General features: G+C 46.8%; 1 protein-coding gene across 1 annotated transcript in view; it reads left to right on the plus strand.

The window, feature by feature from the left end:
• The first annotated feature begins 1,801 nt into the window (after positions 1 to 1,801).
• Positions 1,802 to 21,156, plus strand: part of PARP1 (poly(ADP-ribose) polymerase 1) — a 32,106-nt gene continuing 12,751 nt past the window's right edge. Inside the window, exons 1-13 of the mRNA XM_026094629.2 lie at positions 1,802 to 2,027; positions 3,205 to 3,367; positions 4,270 to 4,388; positions 5,542 to 5,756; positions 11,060 to 11,156; positions 12,815 to 12,931; positions 13,748 to 13,924; positions 14,372 to 14,513; positions 16,068 to 16,208; positions 16,991 to 17,233; positions 18,270 to 18,338; positions 19,183 to 19,315; positions 20,626 to 20,821. Coding sequence (XP_025950414.1) covers positions 1,908 to 2,027; positions 3,205 to 3,367; positions 4,270 to 4,388; positions 5,542 to 5,756; positions 11,060 to 11,156; positions 12,815 to 12,931; positions 13,748 to 13,924; positions 14,372 to 14,513; positions 16,068 to 16,208; positions 16,991 to 17,233; positions 18,270 to 18,338; positions 19,183 to 19,315; positions 20,626 to 20,821 — 1,932 coding nt within the window. The 5' untranslated portion in view covers positions 1,802 to 1,907. The remainder of the gene's footprint in view (positions 2,028 to 3,204; positions 3,368 to 4,269; positions 4,389 to 5,541; positions 5,757 to 11,059; positions 11,157 to 12,814; positions 12,932 to 13,747; positions 13,925 to 14,371; positions 14,514 to 16,067; positions 16,209 to 16,990; positions 17,234 to 18,269; positions 18,339 to 19,182; positions 19,316 to 20,625; positions 20,822 to 21,156) is intronic.

A 21,156-nucleotide genomic window follows, 5' to 3' on the forward strand; every position in this document is an offset into this window, starting at 1 on the left:
CCTAACGCTTTATGATACTGTCTCCTTGGATGAAGGAATATGCATTATGTTTGCATTTGACTTATCAATAACAAGTCTTGCTTTTCATTGCATGAGCCACGTTACAACTGCGGAAAGCATGTGCTCCCTGCGTGGGAGGTTTCTCTTGCAGGACTAATCGCAGGAGAAGGAAACTGGCTCTGCCATGCCGCGCTGCAGAGACCGGGGGGAGCAGAAGGGGTCATGAGTAGCAGGACAAGCGGCTTTGTTTTACTCCACGTATTTGCTGAGTGATCTGTATTCGCTTCTCATGTTTTTGGAACTGCCGTTGTGGTAGAGGCCAGGAAACAGGCTGGTCTTGGAGGGGGAAACTGCTTAGGAAGATAGGAGAACTCCTTGCTCAGTCATAATTAATTACTGCCCCTTTTCCAGTCGCGGGAGCCTGTGGCCCTCCGCGCAGCTTTCCACGACCAGCTGCCTCCTCGGTGGCACAGAGGGACAGGGCTCAGCCACGACATGGGGTCACCACTTTGCACCTCCTTCAGCTATTGAGCGTGACTAGGGTGCCCAGGAGCCTGCAGCTCTCAGGGAACCGGCGGAGGATAGCTGTTACAGTTATTCCCCCGCTCTGGGAAACGGAGCTGAGGCTTCTGCAGCACTCGGGAAACCTTTTCTCCCCTTTCTCCTTCCCTCCTGCACTACAGGACGTTATGGCACCAAAGCACACTCAGAGCTTTTGGAAAATGGCAGCGCTTGCTCTTCGCCATGGTAGCTGCACTCTGGCATTAATTTCTTGATGAAGTCTGGTAAATGGGACGCTCTCGAATACAGGTCACAGAATCAGCTAAATCCTGTCCTGGCAAGCGAAGTCCCTCCCACATGGGCTTTCGCCTGGAACGTGAAGCCGCCACGTCACGTTTTGGTGCCCCAAACCTTGGGGGTGCTTAGCAGTGCTCAGCGAAGCAGCGCGGGGGGCACAAGCGCTAGGTAAAGCTAACTCAGGCAGTGGAGGCCGCTAACCACAGCTGGGTTTGGGGACGCACGAGGACGGGCACGCTGCAGCTCTCCACGCTTGCACAGTGGCCCAAGGAGCCACAGCGCCCAGCACCTGCGAGTCCTGGCGGGTTCCGGTGGCCCCCAGTGCACTGCGGCAGGAGGCAGCCCGGCTTTGGCCGCCCATACTCCCCAGGGGGGCAGCCCGGGCCCGCCAAGGATGGGGGCTCCCCCCGCCCGGCTGTGCCACTCTGAAGGCACCCCCGAGCCCAGGGGCCCCCACGCACCCCCATGCCACGCACACACACACCTGCACACTATGCACACATGCATGCACACCCACACGCACATGCAGGCACGCACATGCATGCTTACACACATGCACACCCCACAGACACATGCACACTCCCTCACAGGCACACACACACATGCGCACAAACACCCACACATGTACACACACCCCCACAGGCACACACTCACATGCACAAACACATGCACCCCCCACACACTCACATGCACACACACCCACACACAGGTGCACACATGCGCACACATGCACACACACATGCACATGGACATGCGCACACAGACAAGCGCACACACAGGCACACACATGCGCACACATGCGCACACAGACACGCACACACGCACGCCCCCCCCCCCCGCACACGCTCCCCCGCCGCCACGTGACGCGCCTCCCCCTCCGCCCCCCATTGATACGAAGTAGCAAAGCGGAACGTTCCAGGCGCAGCCAGGCGCGCCGAGTCGACGCCCGAGCGGCGGATCTGGCAGGCGGCGGCAGCGGGGAGGGCCGCTCGGCTCTCGGCTAGCGCTCCCGGCGGGCGAGCACGCGCGCGCGCGGGGGGCGGCGGCAGGCGGTCGGGCGGTCGGTGGCGCGGCGGGTGCCGGGGGCCGTGTGGGCGGCGGCGGCGGCGATGGCGGAGCCGGCGGAGAAGCTGTACCGGGCGGAGTACGCCAAGAGCGGCCGCGCCTCCTGCAAGAAGTGCGGCGAGAGCATCGCCAAGGACTCGCTGCGCCTCGCCCTCATGGTGCAGGTACCGCGGCCCGCCCCCGCCCCCCGCGCGCCGCCTTTGTGCGCGGAGCCCCTGGGCCCTGCCGCGCTCCCGCGCCGGTGGCGCAGAGGAAATTCCGGCGGCGCCGGACACGCGGCCGCGGGCTGCTGCCGCCCTTTTGTCCGGGGCCTTCGCCCGGGGGCTGCGGGCCGCGCCGGGGGGCTGGTGCTGCGGGACCAGCTCTGCCCCGGACCCGCTCCCAGCCGGGGCGCGGCTGCTCCGGTACCGCCCCGAGCCGAGCGGGCGGACCTGCCTCTGCTTCTGTCGAAGTTTCTTTGGGAAGCCGCGGTCTGCTGGGGAAACGCTGTTTGCTGCGGGAGTCACCAGGCCGCGGCCTCGCGGGGCGCGATGCTGCCCGGCGCACCGAGACCAGCTCCGCAGGGCCGCTGCGCCGCCCGGGTCCCTGTGTTATAATAATAATGATAATACAGCGTTGCGTGTTATTAATACGGCCGTTGTTTGCGTGCGTCTCTTGGCGCCAAACCGTTTAACGGTTATTTTGTCCGACTGGTCACCGGAACGGTGCCAGGTTGGTGCTTTGTGTGTCTGAGTCACGACCGAGCAGAGCGCTTCCCCGGGAGGCAGGTACGAGGCAGGTGTGGGCAGGTCGCCCCGGGTTCGCTGCTGCTGGAAGGATTTAGGTTGCGGTCCCGTCCTGGTGCAGAGCTTCGCCGGACTCTAATTTTCTCTTACATTTTGCCTCTGCCTCCTGTAGCTCCCTAGGCAGAAGGTTGTAGCGGATGAGCCAAGTGCTGTTTTAAGGAGGATTCATCCAGTGTCTTTGTTTCGATTGCTCATCCCTGCCCATGGCCTGATTCTCACTGAGAAGAAACCTCTCCTTGTCTGCTCAGGGCTGCTATAGCCATGCCGAGGCTACGAGCTTCTTGTTTCGAGCAGTATGGAAGGGCTAAGCAATGGGGTGACAAACTGCTTAACCTGGGTAAACTCTTTTTCTGTGTGTCTTCCCTTTGGACTTCTCCCTAGGTAACTTGTCTGTCACATTGGGTTTTCTTCCTAGACTTCATCCTAAATTGCAGATCTTTTAATTTGGAAAAAAAAAATTACTTGTGTTTACCCAGATACTTCCATTTTATCTTGTTTTTTTTCCGCTCGTGATTCTGATTTACTTCATCTTGGCCTAATTTTGCTTTCTTCCTAGTCGCCCATGTTTGATGGCAAAGTCCCTCACTGGCATCACTACAGCTGCTTCTGGAAGAGGGCTCGAATTGTGTCCCATGCGGACATCGATGGCTTCCCTGAGCTCCGATGGGAAGATCAGGAGAAAATCAAGAAAGCCATTGAAACTGGAGGACCTGGAGGAGGTAAAGAGAGGTGTCCTGATGTTCAAAGGTTCACCAGGAAGCATGCTTGCTGTTGTCAAGCCATTGACAGATTGCGGTTATTTGATTACTGTGTCCCTTCAGGAAGTGACAGGGGCAGGATTGCCATGGTGGCGGCACACTGCAGATGAGGAAGCTGGCAGTGTGGTCTAGCCTCTGAAACCAGCAAGGAAGAAGCAAGGCGGTTGGCAGATGCATTAACAGACATTCTTGTTTTCGTGACTGGTGTATTTTGGTTTCGGTTCCTTAATGTTAACAAATGCTCATATAGTATGTTATTTTAATGATACCTTTGCTGTAGCACATGGGTATGGTGGCTCTTTGAAATTGTTGCACAGTGAGCTAATGAGTCAGGGAAACGAGTGGGAAGGATCTGGGTACAGAACAGACTAAATCCACCTAATCTCTATGTAAACTGAGGATACTGGGTAGTTTTAGATTGATGTCTGCCCGCTGAAATGTAATATGAAAATAAAAGGAAACTGGCACTTGGGAAGAGGAGTTCTGTTTTGAAGCATGGCTATTTGTGACTCCTGGGACAGTAGATTCTTCAATAAGATCTCATTTTCTACTTCTCTAGAAGAAAGGTAAAAAGGGTCAGTTCTGTGCACCTCAGAAAGGCTTCAAAAAGCCTTCAATGAGCAAGCCTCTACAATTGCTGCTTGATTGCTTAAAAAACTCTTCATATTTTAAAAGTGCTTTTGAGCATGGACTGATCTATTTTTATTCTGTATTCAGATTCTTGACAGATGGTTCACTGGAACACAGGGGTTTATTAATCCAGACTGCTAACCTGCTAACAATCTGGGACAGAGAAGAATAATAATTAAAAAAAAAAAAATAGCATTTTAAAGCCAAAGTCTGTATTTGCCTTTGCACTCCAGGAAAAGGAGGAGACCAGGAAGGCGGTGGCAAGGCTGAGAAGAGCCTAAATGACTTTGCTGCAGAATATGCCAAGTCTAACAGAAGTACTTGCAAAGGCTGTGAACAGAAAATAGAAAAGGTGAGGAGCTTTTCTTTAGTTCTCCAACTCTTGTCTTTTCTCCCACCAGTCCCCAGTTCAAACAGTGACTTTTATAATTTCTTCCTGCCTGTCTTGCATATGGAAGGCACTTGCAAAGTTGCACTTGTGTGCGTCAAGAGCAGCTTCATCCTGGACAGGTGGCAGTAAAGGCATCCCTCAGTCTGGAGCCTGGGCTTTAGACCTGCCGATGCTTCTTTTTGCCTGGGAGCAGACTGCAACACCGCTTGCCAGCATTTCTGTGGTGAGAAGGCCACCACAAACTGCAGCTTTTGCTGCTTGTTGGAGCGTGTCAAAGGTGTCAACCTCTTCCTCTCCCTCAACAAGACCATCTCTGTTTGTGTGCAGTGTATCTGTATTAACTCCGTGGAGCCATACAAAACCAGTGATACAGCTCATTAACCATGTGTCCTGCCCTGAAGTATGTATCGGTGCTCTGCTTTTAAACAGCATTGGCAAAATGAAGCTCTGAGTCTCTCTGTACTGACGGATGTGAATGGCCCTCACCTGGGCAGGTCTAAACACCAGTTCTGTATATTCCTGTCTGCAGAAGCATTGGTGACTGCTGTGTAGACATATCCATACTGGAGTGTGCAGGACCGGGGTCTAAAAACACCTAAAACAAGTAGTTGTTGGAATCTGAAAAGTAATTTGCAGTAAAATGGGGTGAGAAATTCACTGCTTTTTGGATCTTATTAGCACTGATGCTCAGAGTTAGGGATGTAAAGCTAGCTTTTGGAGTTCCCTGCATAGGGTTTGGTCATGTGAGCTTCACTTGTTCAAGCTTTACTGGGAGTCAGGGAGTTGAGCGAGTAAAGACTGCATGGAGTTTACCTGTTGGAAGGGTTTCTTGAGCAGAAAACTACTTAAAAGGCTGGGCTTTCAACTTCGATTCAGTTGAGAGGATTTCTTTCAAGCTGAAATATATGTGGAGAAATTCAACCCAGAAGTAATAGTCAGGAAGACAGAGGAGCTTAAGTGACAGGGCTTTAATAAAAGCTACAGGTTTTGATAGAGGAAACATTGCTGTTCTGCACCTGTTCAGGAATTGTTATGTTTGTGATGAGCTTATTAACACCTTGCCCTTTCTAGGACATGCTAACGATTGCTCTTGTGTCACTTTAACCTGCCTCAGGGCCAGATCCGAATTTCCAAGAAGATGGTGCATCCTGAAAAGCCGCAGCTGGGAATGATAGATAACTGGTACCACCCGGACTGTTTTGTGAGCCGCCGAGCAGAACTGGGCTTCCTCTCGACGTACGGGGCCTCTCAGCTCCTGGGCTTTGGGATCTTGAAAGCTGAAGATAAAGAAACTCTGAAGAAGCAGCTTCCCGCTACCAAGAGCGAAGGGTATGTAGGGCATGTAAGAGTGTGTTGTCTAAAGGAGCTATTGTCTTCAAATGCGTCTATGATAAATGTTCTTTAGCATTATTGTCTCTCTTAATAAATAGCGGTTGTAAGAGGCGCTGGTCATTCTCATGATATTAAGCAGATGACAACAGGCAAGTTCCCCATCACTAGGAGTTGTCGATGCAAGTGCCCCCTGTGGCTACATACAGAAAGCACAGCGACCAGCGGCTGTGACTTGGAAAACTGATGTAGGGCTTTCAGCCATAAAATAATGTGTGTCTTATACAAATGGATGCTGAGCTTTGCGTCTCCCGTGTTGTGCTGTTATCAGTGATAGTTCCTCTGTTCTAACCACTTGTTAGAGAATTGATTTGACATGTTTTACCTATGAACTGTTGATGTGTGACAGGCACTGAATCTGATAATGGTGCGTATTGGCTGAGCAGTGCTGACGCTCGGATGCTTTTGTTTGCCAAGTCTTTTATGCTAAGACTGAATTCATTGCCTTGTTTGAAATTTCTAGTTAGAGGCCCTTGACGGAGCTTGTAGTGACAGAAAAGTGCTTCCAGGTTGCTTCTTAGCTTTGGTCAATCTTTCTCTTTTAACGAAGGCTTTTGTTACTTGTTTATGAAGTAACTTGGATTAGAGTTACGGTTCATAATGCAAGCCACTGTTGCATCGTCCCCATGAAGAAGGGAACATGAGGTGTTGCTGGGGTCTACAAACAGAAAAGAACTTGTCTTTGTAAGACTTCAGGCTTCATGTGCATCGTAGACTGAATTCAGCTCTACTTTTACCAGGACTCAGTGTGAAACTGTCCAGCGAGGGCAATGTTGGGTGCTGAGAAAACCTGGATGTGTCAAATCTGTGCAGTGTTTTTCAGCATTGGTCCTTCAGATGCGTGTCTGATGGGCACAGAGTGCTGTTCAGAACCTCTTGTCCGTCTGAATGTCATCCTTGGCTGTTGGTGGCGGAGCAGACTGTGTGTAAACCGACCTATGTGTCATTGAGATGCTGCCATTCAGCTTCCATACGTTATGCTCAGCTTGCAAACAGTTGCTCTGGAAACATTCAGCCATAGTGGAGGTGCCACGGGGGGGTGTCCTGCAGTATCATACGAGCAAGTGTGCCTTGGGGAGCCCTGTCAGGTGCCTCGCTTCTCAGCTAACTTGGTTGAACGACTGCAGGCTGTGATGTTTGTGAAGAACTGTCTGTAACTGTCAGGCAACCTGCCATCTTTTCTCACAGGCATTTTGCTTCTGTGGGTGTTGCAGGATATAAGTAGAAGTTCAGTGGTTTAATTTACTTGCAACTTTTTGAGTAGTCCTCTGCTTTTTGTGCAGAGCTGAGTTGCTCTGCTTTGTCCTAGAGCAGTGCATGAGTTCAAGAAGGATATTTTAAGTTTTCTCCCAGGTCTGTAGCAGAGCACTAGAGTTTGACTGTGCAAGTGTTTCTCTTGTCTGCCCTGCCTCTCCTTTCCTGGGCCACTGCTGGGATGCTATTCAAACTATGAAGGCTTTGCAAAGATAGGCCACAGTGTAGTTTGCCAAGTCACTGTAAAAATAAAAGAACTGCAGTGGAAAAAAGCTTAGACTGGTGAGGTAGGGTAATGTAAACCAGGACCTTGTGCCAGAAAAGCAGCAGGACCCTCTCATCTCTTCTGCTCTCCAAGCACTGCGTGAGCAAGCCCCTCAACCATGAAGGTGTTGGCTGGCTCTTATGCTCCACTACCTTTCTCCTGCTGTTTAGGCTGGGTGCTTGAGCCAAAGGTGGTAAAGGTCAATTGAAAAAGTAGTTGTCTGTCAAATAAACCGCATAAGTGAAGGAGAAGTGTACCATGCTTCCTACCTGGTGATTGTCAGTCAAGAAAGCACAGAAATTCTGAAGAAGGGGGAGGAGGGGAAAGGAGGGGGGGGAAAAAAAAGCTTGAATAACACGCAGATACCTCTGATGATTCATCTTGTACATTCAATCAGATAAAAAGAAATTAATGACAGAATTTACAGCATCTTACAGAAATGACGTTACAGCATCTGCTGTAGGTGAGATTCCAAAAGTGATCTTTAAAGATGTCTATGCTTGTACTACATTCAAATTATATCTTGATTCAAATGTTGTTTCTGCAGCTCGGATATGACACGTCCAAACTTGTGTGCTACTTCTGCATGCCTAGCCTATACTCTGTGGAGGAGCTCAGCAGACTTTTGGACTGCCCTGTCAGCCCTTTCTATAAGGGTAGTAGTGTTAGCTGCATGTTGCATATGAGAGGCACTGCGCTGGGCCATCCAGCTAGGCTGGAATACTCCTTCCCCCAAAGGACAAAAAGGGGAAGGTTTCCTACGAGGGTCCTGGCTCCTTTGTGTAGTCAGCTCTGGGTGAGGCATCCCGCTCCTCTCCTGGGCTGAGGGCTGTTGCGCCTGAGTGCCAGCCCTTTGCAGTGCCAGGGAAGGAGGCTCTTGTGTCCTTGCTGGGGGTTCCTGTGCAGGAAGGAGTGCTCCTCTGCTTGTGTAGAAACTGCAAGAGCAGCGTGCTGGCACCCTTGGACTGTTTCCTTTGGTAGCATATATTTATCCCTCCTGCTTCAGGCTGTAATATTCTCCCCCTTTTTTTGCCTTGCTTGCCTGGGCAGAGTTGCTGTCTTGCATTATCTTCCCCAGGAACGGAAGTAAAGTGTTGTTCTAGAGACGACATCATGCAGCACTGGATTAACCACAAAGGTTGTGTGAGACGGAGAGCAAGTACTCATGTCAGGAACAATCCCTCGGTGCTTTAAAGAGAGGAGAAAGAGAGTTCCTGTTCCTCCTTGTGCCTGTTGCTTGCTTTATTCAGGGTTGCCATGACTCCTTTCCCCTTTATTCTCATTTTAGGGAGGGGAGCATGAAAAATAGTAGATGGTAAGAAAGGGCCAGGCTGGAGTGGGCCAGTCTGCCTCCCTCTTCAGCTTCTTCAAAGTTGGGATAAAATTTGTAGTTCTGTATCCCCCATGATGGTGAGAAGAAGTGATTTGTGTTGGCTGGTAAGTACTGGTCTTTTTACACAAGCTGCTGCTGAACTGTGCATGTGGGATGTGTGAAGACTGACCGGGTTCAGGAGATAAAATGAATGCGTGTGTCGGTCAGCCAGCGAGTATTTCATCAGTTGTTCTAAAACTTCCCATTTGTAGCTTGTAGATACATGTGTGAGATGAATTCATCTTTGGCCTTCCCTTCCCTGGGCTGTATAAAATGATAATTAGGGCTTGCTAAGTCTCTGGCATAGCCAGGCTCCTGACAAAACAGAGGGTGGTGACTGACAGCTTTATTCCTCTGCCTGCAACCCAGATGATTGTTCCCACTGTGCAGTTTGCTCAAGTGGCTGGAACAGGTATGGTAATCGCTCTGTCAGAGGAGGGCAGCCCGCTGCCCCCTCGACTCTGAGGAGAAGCTGCCGAAAGTGAGAGTCGCTGGTGGGATACAGATGCTTTCCCTTGGTCCTGGGGCCTCTCAGCGGCACAGTCGGCTTCCAGCAGCTTGCCTGCTGCCTTCCCTCCTTTCGAAGAGGAGACAAGTCACTGCATAGGAGTGAACCTTGGCTTGCTGGAGCCAGCCTGCTTCTCAGGCTGCCCAGAGAGAGGTGCTTCAGGTACTGGGGTCCCTGTTCAACCCAGTGCTTGAGCACCCAACATAAATGCTTACATCACTAAGCCCTCTGGCTTGGGAAGACTTAGCAAGGGTGCGTTTGAGCTATACCCAGCCCTGCCATCCTGGGTCACACTTGCACGCCTGAGCAAACGATACAGAACTTTTCTTGTGAAATATAAGTGTTTCCTGGTAGTGAAGTGAGGCTTCTTTTATGTGTTCTCAGAGGCAGGGTAACTTGCAGTGTAACCCCACCTCAGGCTGATGGGACCTTGCAGGAGGACAGCTGAAGGAAGGAATCTTCTACCGAATTAACACCTGCAAGATTTGCAAAGTGGTTCGAGCTATGCTTTGGTCAGAGGTGTTAACAAAGGGCTACTGGTAGCAGATGCAAATAAAATTAGAATTTGGCCCAATCTTAGGTCCAGAACAGTTTTACTAGAACTTACAGGTCGCCAATATCTGAGTCTTCAAGGAGAGTGCTCTTAACATCATCCTGCAGCTTTATAGTTTATAAGCTTTAGTACTAGGTCAGCCTTAAAGGTAGTAAAGCTAGAAGGTGAAGTGTTTAAAATTGAGCATAGAAGAAGAAAAGAATGTTAACTTTGTCGTAACCATCAGCCACAGCTTACAAAGTTAAGCTACAGATTCTTTCTTAAAAAGAAACCTGGCTGATGTTCCTAAATGATAGCAGCTCTCAAAATCAAGCATGAGATCCAAGCAGCGTTCATGCTCTGCCTCAAGTTCTGGGTCCCTCCTGCCTCAAAGGGGGTAGAATTTCCCTTTATTTCCTCATAGTGAGAACACGCACTGATTTCATTTATTGGTGTTGATGTATTTTGAAACCAGGCAGACTAAGAGGATGACACCTGTCTCTGGAAACGTAAGCAATCTCCTACTGAGGTCTTTCATCATTCTGAAGTCTGCCAAAATCCTCCTGGGCTTTCATTTGGCGTCCTCTTCTCTCCAGTCTTTCTTGAGCAAAGCTTTCTAAAATTCTCCCTGCACAGCTCTAAGGCCCCAGCTAATAACAGCAAAATTCCTCGCACAAAACTGTACAGTAGCATGTCATGAAACCAGTGTCAGCCTGGAAGTAGCTTACACTGCAGAAACTTCCTCCTGTCTGATTTCAGACACTTAACTCCTGTCTAAAGAGAAATTAGCTGGGAAATACCTGGTTTCCCAGTGTGCTGGCTTATTAAAGTTACTATGTTTGCTGTTGTTTATCTCAAAAGTATGTACTGTCTGAGCTGAAAGGTCAAGCTACTGATGCAGCTGAAAGGCACAGTAGTCTTTTAACCCGCCTTGCTGTAGCTCCTCAGATTATTTGGAGAGGTATGTTTAGATACAGTCAATGATTCTTAAATATGCCTTTGGAGTAACTAATACAGGTGTAGATGAATGTGCCTGCAAGTCCAAATGTTGCAGCACTTTTGTGTGTTCTGCCAGATCAAACAGTTATCCTGTGGAATAGCTCTATGCGTACCTGACTTGATCAAGGCTTTTTCTTTGCAGAGCCAAGTACATGCCTACAATCTAGCACTGAGGAATTTGAAAAAATGGGCTTGCCTGCCAAAATTCAGGATAGTCAAGCCTCTGCAGATAAGAGCAAAGTGAGCTCTGGTAACTGCTGGACAGTCACTTGAATAACTTCCTTTCATGTGTGTGGTTTTTTTTCTGTATTAGAAAGAGAAAAGGAGACGAGGTAGATGGAAATGTGACTGCGAAAAAGAAACAGAAAAAAGAAAAAGAGAAAGAAACAAAGCAGGAGAAACTGCTGAAGGTGAGTTTTAGCTGATCAGATCTGTAAAACTGCCTCTTAGACCATAGTGTCAGGCACTAATTAAAGGAGGATTGCAGCACAGGAGACAGCCGGTCCTCATGTCCTGGCACACAGGATCCCCTTTCATTAAGGCTTTGCTGAAGGTAGTTCACCCTGCGGCTGCCTCCCGAAAGATCAGGAAGGAAGACTCTAGGACTTGTGTTTATTGGATTCAAATAGATTAGGTTAAGCGCCTTTTCTTTCAGGGAAGTTGATTCTATGGTCCTTCCTGGATTATCTGGTTGTAATGGCTGAAACTTGGAGACTGAATACCGTTGCAGAAGAGCTGGGAACCGAATAAACAGCTTATTGTAAAAATTAAACAGAAGTAGAGTGTTAACTAGATTAATGAGAAGTCATACCTTTTTCACCCTCTGGGGAGCTGTGTTCAGTTCTTGATAAATCACAGCTTTCTACCTTTTATTTTGTAGAATATTGTGAGAAGAATTTCTGAGGGAGCTTCAGGACTTTTGTATTTGTTGAAAGTTTGACAAAGGTACTCTCCAAGAAAAAAACAAACAGGAGCTTTTGCTGAAATTGAAGTCTTAATGGAGCTGTAGAAAAACGGCGCATCTGCCTTTGAACTGAAGTTTTCTCTTGTTTTGTGGTGGTAGCTTAATCTTTAGCAAAGCACAGATGAGGCATTATCCAGGTTTTGGTGCTGGAATGCAGACATTTAGGACAGATCAAGTTAATTTGGGGATCAGGATTAACTTTGGGCCCACATTCACTTAATGGGGATTTTTAGCAATATTTCATCAAGCATGACCGTTGACACTGGTTGGGGGGGGGGGCAGCGGCAGAGTTTAACACGCTGGCAACCAGTTTGTCACAGAGTAAGCCTCATCTTTGAGTATAGCTGATGAAAAAACACATTCAGGCACTGCTTGAGATATTTTTAGGATGTTTCTTTGCTGCCCAACCCTGTCGTCTTTGGTGGAAAGGCCCAAAAGAACGTCCAGACTCATCCACAATGCTTGAGGTGACTGATCTGTAGAAATTCCTCTTACGCTCTGGTGGCTTAAAACAAGGACAGCGCCTACCACCATTTGTGATTTCTCTTTTATTGCATGGCTCGGATACATCAGCATCTCTGCTTTTTGCAGTATGAACTAGTTAAGTGATATTTACAAAGGCTTTTGAGAACTCACCAGAGGTAAAAGTATGATAGAAGTGCAGATTCCACTGCATCTGAAAACTGGCTGCCTTGTTAGTATAATTTTTATCTTTTTCTGTGGGATAGTGCTGTAGGTGTTATTCCATGGCATTTTTTGCATGTGTGCATGACAGAGGCACTGCTATATACAGAATCCCACAGGGCTGTCCTTCCCACATGCAGTCTTGAGAAGAGACAAGATGTGTTACAGCCATGATGCATTCTTATATTCATACTGAAATCTGAAGCGTGTGACTTTAAAGACCTGTTTCAGGTGTTTGGAGTAAAACGCGTGACTCTCCATTTCGGTAAAGCTACCGATTTGTGATACTCCTCATCTCACAGACTGTGTTTAAGATACCATGGTTTTGTTGAAACCTTGTCCATGTACTACAGTTTTGGGAGTGTTGTTCATAGAAGGTGATTGACTGCAGGTGCCTAAACTGCCAGCTTTTGTCAACAGGAGCAGACAGAGCTGATCTGGGGCATCAAGGATGAGCTGAGGAAGGTTTGCTCCACTAATGACCTGAAAGAGCTGCTGATCGCCAACAAGCAGGACGTACCTTCTGGGGAGAATGCCGTGAGTTGAGGCATAGTCGCTTTGTGCGTGTACTGGATCCTTGAATCGGTGAAGGTGACCCAAACTGATGTTGCTGCAAGGTGCACAGGTCTGAAGCAGCTTCCTGGCATAACACTGCAGACAGCAATTGTGTGCAAAACCCAGTCCTTTTTTCTCTAGACTGATGATCTTGCTATTACACTTACTTATTAAGGAACTATGCGGTAGTGTTTGCCCAGTTCAACTCTTTGATCTCAGTGATGTGTCCTTATTCTGCCATGCACAAACTGGCCCACGTTTTGTTGCTGCTGGCTCTTCAAGAGCAAGTTGGTTGTGGCATGTACTTATTAAGACTCTATATAAGGAGTTTGGGATGGTGCGTGAGAATGTCCAGACACAAAATGGTCAAGAAGCACTCTCTAGGTAGGAAAATTGGGACTGCCTGAACCAGCCTTCCCATGTAAGTGCTTATGTGCTCGGAAGCAATGTCTTGTCTCTTCCGTTGCTGTTTCTGCACTGTTGCCTGGTCAGGTGCGGTGTAGTAGGCGTGCTGCCTGGAATGCAGAGTCCAGATGGGAGAGGTTGCAAGTCACAGGTGTGAGCAGGTACAACGTGACTGAGGAAACAGTGTCATGTCTTTAAGGCATTGTAAATCAAACAGCTTAAAGAATCTTGGTTTATGTGCAATGTACACGTGACAGGAAGTGCTGGAAATGTCTACGTCTGTGTGCCAGCAGCCCTACAGTTTTTTTTCTGTTGTCCACCCCAGTGTAATGTAGCACGCAGGCTTCCAGTCTCTTTCTGCCATGACCTGTTTTGCCTTCTTTGTTGCTTTAGATTTTGGACCGAGTAGCAGATGGAATGGCATTTGGAGCTCTGCTTCCCTGCGAGGAGTGTAAGGGGCAGTTTGTATTCAAGAGTGATGCGTATTACTGTTCCGGGGATATTACTGCCTGGACTAAGTGTGTTGCTAAAACACAGACACCCAACAGGAAAGACTGGATAATCCCAAAGGTGGGCGCTTACTGTAAATTTGATGATCTGAAGCACATTTCTTAACTGATGTTACTTCTTGTAAAGAGGTTGAATAAGCAGCAGGTAGTGTCAGATGCTAGAGAGCATAATTTGCTGCAGTTGTGAACAGCTGTGACAGTGCGGAAATCCAGTGATAAGCAGCTAATGGTTAACAAAATGTTTTCTAGTAATGCTGAGTTGAAAGAGATGTTGCTGGTTTGATTTGAAACCAGTCATTTTCCTTCTTCTAGCTTTGTTTTCTCAGTCAGTAAAATGGGTATTTGTCTACTTTAGTATGAACGTCTCAGAAATCCTTTCCACGACCTGCAGTAAATGCCAAGATCTGGTCAATGCGAGATTTAGTCTTTAAGTCTTGTAATAGTACTTGGGTTTTTTGTTTTGTTTTTTGTTTGTTTTTTAAAGTCTATTTGTGCTTCCATCCCACAGGAGTTTCGAGAAATTCCCTATCTCAAGAAATTTAAGTGTAAAAAGCAGGACAGGATATTCCCTCCAGAGGCTGCGACTGTGAACTCTGTGCCTCCTCCATCTGTGTCTGCTCCTTTGGCAGAGACCGTGTCTGCACCCAGAGGTAAGCCACTAGTTGGGCATGGGTCAGAATAAAACAAGACCTGCTGGACAGGAAGACATTACTGGTGAATTTTTGGAGTCATTGCTGTCCTGCTATGGATACAGGGAGAAGAAGGGCTCCAAACAGGTACAGGTAGACCCTGTTATGGTGTGTTTTCTGGGGATACACACTCAGGATCCTGTTTTTGCCTTAGAAATCATTTTGGGCAGTTGGTGGTGGTGAGGGAATGATGTGTTTGCAATGAATCAAAAACTTTGAGGCCCATGTTCCAAAATGTGTCCCGTGTGAGAGGTGCTGTGAAAAGCCTTCTTGCTTACCTTCTTTTGGGAGCATCTGCAGTGCCAGATACTCCACATGCAGTGTTAAGTTTTATGGAAAAGAGGTTATTTAAAATCCTCTATCTGGATTTGGCTTTACCAACCACTGACCTCCCTTGTGCAAAGTAGATATGCTGTCTCCACCCTGCGAAGTGGCAAAAAGTTAGGCTCCAGCGATTTCACATAGGCTGTTGGAATGAGTTGCCTGCTTTAATGATGTGGCCTATCAACTGAGACCTGTGATACTTTCTTACTCAACTTGTTTAGTCTTGGCCATAGTTTTGGGGAGCAAGGAGTTATTGTTATGTGGTGAAAAGGGCAGGAGTAATTTTGTCCTGCTGATTTTAGCCAAATCATGTTATTGTAGCAATGAAGACAAAGTAGCCTAGGTCTTGGTTCTGATTAGCAAGTTGATTCCAACCCCAGTGCACCCTAAAGGTAAACTCAAGCTGTTGACTAGAATTAAACTTGGGTTACTTGGTTGCTAGCAGCCTTAGTAATTTGTATTTAAAAACAAAAAAAACAACCCCCCCCCCTAAATTTGTAAGCCAGAGTCAATACCATTTATCTTGAGCAGTGCAGATGCGCTCTTAGACACTTGCAGTGTCCTTGGGCTACCTGTGTTGCAAAGCTCATTGCTTCAGTTTTTGCATTATAAAGTGATGGAGCCCTAGTTGGTTACCAGTTCGCTCCTGACTTGTTATGGAGTTTGCATGATTCAGCTGGTTTACAACCATGTGCTGTCTGTAAGATCAAGACCAGAAGGTATTGTGTAATGTGTGGGAACACGGTGTTGTGTGAGAGACAATCCTCCTTCTCCAGCTCCTTGAAAATAGATTTGCTTTTGAAGAAGCTGGAGCGTTCATGTTGCAGTGAGTTTCTCCCATGCTGTCCAAGCATTGAAGGAAAAGAGAAGCAGTGCAGGGTCTCTAGTAGCACCGTACTAAAGCAGACTAATAGAAAAAGTTGCAGGCAAATAATGCAGCTACGTACCCATCTTCCCTGTCTTCCACCTTTTCCCTAGGAACCCTTTTGTGTGTTGGCAGATGCTGGGCTTTGTGGCCTTCCTACGTGAAAGGGAGCTGTTCTCCCGCTTGCCTAGCGCAGGTCAGATCTGCTTAAACCCTTGTCTCCTCCTCTTCCTGAGCTTGCAGCCTTCTGTCCTGTTGTGCTCATTAATTGTTTAGGGGAGCTCTGTGCCTGTTGATAACATGCTATGTTGTTTCCAAACCCCTAGATAAACCACTGACCAACATGAAGATCTTGGTTCTCGGAAAGCTGTCCAAAACCAAGGAGGAGGTGAAGAGCATCGTGGAGGACCTGGGAGGAAAGATGACAGGAAGCGCTAACAAGGCCACCTTGTGCATCAGCACACAGAGTGAGCAGCCTTGCTTTGATTATTGGTAGCTTGGTAGCAGAACTGAGTGAGTTAGAGAGGACACACTGTCCTCATCTTTCTGTTGAATTGTGTTTGGATTAGGGCATGTGTTTGTGTGCACACATGGTCTTAGTGTACTTGGGAAGGTAAAGACAGATGTGTGCTGTTTGAGTTTTACTTAGCTAGCACTTTAATCCTGTGGGTTGTGTGGTAAGGCTCTATCAGGTCTGTAACACCTGGAACTCAGGTAGGTCTCTGTGTGCAGGCCGTGGCAGTGTGTGGGCTGCCCTCGGTGGGACAAAAGGCACTGGATTCTGCCCACGCTTGCTTTAGAGAAGCCGTGGAACCCAGCCATGGGTGCTGAAAGGCAGCAGCCCCAAAGCTCGGCAGGGCTGTGTCTCTGAACTGGGTTTCCTCTGCTGGCAGCTGTGGGCCTGCTCTCGTGTCGTGTTGGACTTGAAGTCCTGTATTGGGCACTGAGGTAGGAGAACTGCTCCCACCTGCCGGGCAGCCCAGGAGGGGCTGTACAGCTCCAGCCCAGCCCAGCCCCAAGAGGGGAAGATACCTAGACCAGCAAGGTGAAGTATGGTTGTTCCTGTTTTAGTGCAGGCTGCAGCTTTCGGCTGCTGGGTCTTTTGCTTTCCAAAGAACGTGGTGAATCCAAAATATGGTGGAACTGCATTTCCTTAGAGCATTGCGTGGCCATGAATCAAGGCCAGAGGTGGGGGCTAAAGGCTGAAACCTGATGCTTTTTCTCTCCCTTTCCCATCCTGCCTTTGCAGAGGATGTGGAGAAAATGAATAAGAAGATGGAAGAAGTGAAGGAGGCCAAAGTCCGTGTGGTCTCAGAGGAGTTTCTTCAGGATGTGAAATCCTCCAGCAAGGGCTTTCAGGAGCTTCTCTCTCTCCATGCACTTTCGCCTTGGGGTGCAGAGGTGAAAATGGAGCACCAGGAGGTGTCTGTGGATGGGAAGTGCAGCAAGCTGCCAAATATGAAGAGTGCTGGAAAGGTCAAAGAAGAACAAGGTGAATAACAAAGTGGTTGTTTCTCTGCAGGCCTGTTCAGTGCTGCATATATAGAGCACACTTGGATATAGTCCACCCTCACTCTTTCCCGAGTTCTCTGCCCTTTTTCTTGCAATTAATTTAAATAACGAATCCCCAAGGCAAGACTGTTTCTAAGCGATCGTGAAGTTGTCCTGAACCGGCTGTTGTGTCCTGTAGTTCAGTTTTGCTTCAGAAATCTTCAGTCTTGTATGTGCTTTAGGCTTTTTGGCATCAGTCCAGGCTCTTCCTCCTAACACCTTGACTCCTCTGCCAGCTTGGGTCAGTGTTGCAGCTCCATGGAGGTTCTGGTGCACCAAGATGTGCCAGATGCTACTGTGACCCCACAGGAGTGCCCCCAAGAGAGAAAATGCTGGGGTCCAGAGCAGTGAATCTTTGCTCTACTGCACGTAGAACATACAATATTTTTCTTTTCTTTAACTGGGGGGGGGGGGGACTCAATACCAGTGGCATTCTTCACCTAAGCTATAGCAAGCTTGTATTATTAATGATGGAAAGTGAAGAAAATCATCCGATCTGCTCACCTTCCTTCAGAAACCATGCTTCTCCATGTCCTTGAAGCTTTGGTTTCTGTCTTGCAGTTGGGTATGTTATTACCAGACTGTCTCACAGCAGTAGGATCTCCAAGGGACATGAATGTCCCGCATAGCCTGTGAGATTTTTAAATTGCACTTGAGCAGAACTACAGATAAGACACTTATCTACAATGCAGATGAAAAAAGCAATACAGTCCATCCTTTTAGGCCAAAAGGGAGAAAATAGCTAACATTTGGGGAGATCTTGTCATTCGTTTGAACTATAATGTGGGATGGGGAGGGGTGTGAATTAGCTCCTAAAGCTGGGTGAAAAGCCACTGAAGTCCTACTGTTCTTATACAAGGAATCTGATTTGATCATCTTTTAGGGTGATAACTACACAAATTGAGAATGTAAACGTTGATTCCCTTCAAATTTTATATTGTGTGCCTGGAAAAAAGCTGAACTCCCTTTCCCTGCAGGTCCTAGCAAGTCTGAAAAGAAAATGAAGCTAACGGTTAAAGGTGGAGCAGCAGTAGATCCTGATTCTGGTGAGTGATAGAAATGGCTGTGCCTGCCTGTAGTCTTCAAGATCCATGATCACTTGCAAAATGGATTTTTGTTTGTTTGTGTGTGAGTTTTGTTTTGTAAAAGGGTAAGGAGTTTGGATTCCTCATCATAAAAGTGGAACCTGAATTTTTAAACTGGTTTTTCTTTCTGTTAAAGTAAGGATATTGATTAATGCCCAAATTTGAATGTTCCAGCATTTTCTAGTGCAGTTTTCAGGACAGCTGCAGCTAAGGAGCACACCTAGTTCAGCTTCATGAGCACCTGTCAGTAGAAGGAATGAAGGCTCAGCCAGCAGAAGCTGTAGGTCTAGTGTGAAAGGCTGCATCTGTGTCTGGGCTCTTTGAGGGGCAATTGGTGCTACTCTCCAAAACCTACAGTGCATGGCAGGTCTTCTGAGAATTCAGACTACATCTGTGGCTAGCCCTAGGCTTTTCAGTCCATTTTCTTCAGGGACACCTGCAAAGCCCTCTCAAGAATTTCCCCAGTTAGTCTTGCAGTGTTAAATACTAGATTTTAGATTGTCTTGCAGTGTTAAATACTAGATTTTAGATTGTCTTTTGCCAAACATTCTGATTTTTTTTTTGCCCCTCTTTTCCTCAAGCTGGGGTTGAGATTTACTCCAATATATCTTGAAAGTGCATGCTTGAAACATTTTTTTTCTTTTCAATAAATTGCAAGTAGTATGGAATAAGCATATGATCATAACTTTCTCAGTATATTTGTTAAGATTTGCACAACTATTTGAAACATCTGGGTGAACACAAATTCAGAAAGGAGACTTAAGACTGTAACCTCCTCTGTGTTCTAATTTTTTTTCCTCTGTAGGTTTGGAGGACTCTGCTCATGTCTTTGAAAAAGGTGGAAAGATTTTCAGTGCAACCCTTGGGCTCGTAGATATTGTGAAAGGAACAAATTCTTATTATAAACTGCAACTGCTAGAGGATGACAGAGAGAGCAGGTAAGTTTAGTTTTCCCTAGAAATATATTTTTTTTCCAATAAATAGTGGATTGTGCTTTTTATGAAAGCAAAATATGAGTAAAAATGTCTTTGTGAGGAGATAGATGCATATATTTAAAAAGAAAATTCCTTCTGGGGAGATCTCTGCTCTATATGGAGACTCTTCTTTGTGATATTGACAAAACCAAAGTTGGGAGGTGAGTAAGTTTGCTGAGTTACACCTGAAAGTGTTCATTCCTGCATCCTGGGATGAGCAAGTGACATATAGTTGGTTTGATTAGGTTAACTGGCTGATAGGACGGCCAGTGAAATCTGCCGTGTTGGAAGTCTCTCCCATGTTCTCCATTTACTTTCGCCTTGTAATTGCAGAGCTGTAATCTTGGGAAACAAAACCAGATTCTGGCAATTCCACTGTTACGTAGTTCTGAACTGGTATTGTGAGGCTTAAAAAATGCACTGAAATTGGTTGGGGAACAATGATGTCTTTAGCTTTCCAGTCTCATCTGACATACAGCAGAGCTGGCCAGGGGTTGCATTACTGAAAACAGATAAAGAAATGGAGAGGGTTCTTTCTTAATGGTACTGGTCCTCCAAGCAAGTAGGGGATGTACAGTAATTCAGGAGAGCTGATGGCTATCAGTAATGACCTTGTTTCAGTTCTGGATTTAGTTGCACATTACCTTGTCCATAATCAGCTTTTGCTGGCTCCTGTGTTTGGAGTTTCTATCTGATATGTGATTCAGGACAGAGCCTGCATTTTGTGCCTGACGCATTGGAAAGGTTGATTCTTTTGTCCCTATAATCATATGGATGCTTACTCAAGGTGGTGTCAATAATACAGACAAAAGACTTGAAATACTTCTATTTTTATAGGTTTTTCTATGAGTCTGAATTCTAGAATTTTGAGTCACAGGCTTAAAGATGCATAGTGTCTATTTTTTCAAAGAAGTGACCCCAGTAGTCTGAACATTAAGAGGCTATTATTTACCTTCAGGACTATTGGTCAGATGTATTCACACCTGGGTGTTGTGGGGTTTTCTTTTTGTTTTTTTGGTTTTTTTTACACCAGTGCTTGGACGTATGCTCTGTGGTGACTGTCTGCTTTTGTCGCTCTCCTATACCTGCTGATAGAGAACATCTTCCATTATGTCTGCGTAGTAACTCTGTGACAAAACAGCTACTGTATTAATTGTATGCAATTGGGTGATTCACACTCAACTACATGCTTGGTGCAGGATCAGTTTCATTTGGTCCAAGATCTAGAGCCAGAGATCTAATGTCTGTTCTTCTCTCACGTTTCACTTCTCTAGATACTGGGTGTTCAGATCTTGGGGTCGCGTGGGCACTGTGATTGGTAGTAACAAGCTGGAGCAGATGCCGTCAAAAGAGGACGCCGTTGAGCACTTTTTAAATTTGTATGAAGAGAAAACTGGCAATTCTTGGCATTCAAAGAACTTCACTAAATACCCCAAAAAATTTTACCCTCTGGAAATCGATTATGGACAGGTAACTCCAAAATGTCCCTGTGCCAGGAGGAGCATTGCTCAGCTACTTTCCTATCTATTATATTATGCACTGTTGAATCTTTTACACTTTAATAAACCTGTGGAATGAAGTGCAGGTGTTTGTTACATAGGTTATTAATGTAAGCCTAGCAGGGAGACCACTGAAAGGAGAAGTATATGTCATTGTATGCCCTATTCTGTGTATAAGAATTCATAGCATTGTGAAGAAACTGTCCAGTCAGGGGAGGTAGATGGTTCCGACCAATATATTGAGGTTCTTACTGCTGGTTCAGTTACTTTTTTAGGAAAGTAACTGCTGCAAAGTCTATGTGCTAC

Source organism: Dromaius novaehollandiae, chromosome 3, assembly GCF_036370855.1.
Source record: "Dromaius novaehollandiae isolate bDroNov1 chromosome 3, bDroNov1.hap1, whole genome shotgun sequence".
NCBI lineage: Eukaryota > Metazoa > Chordata > Aves > Casuariiformes > Dromaiidae > Dromaius > Dromaius novaehollandiae.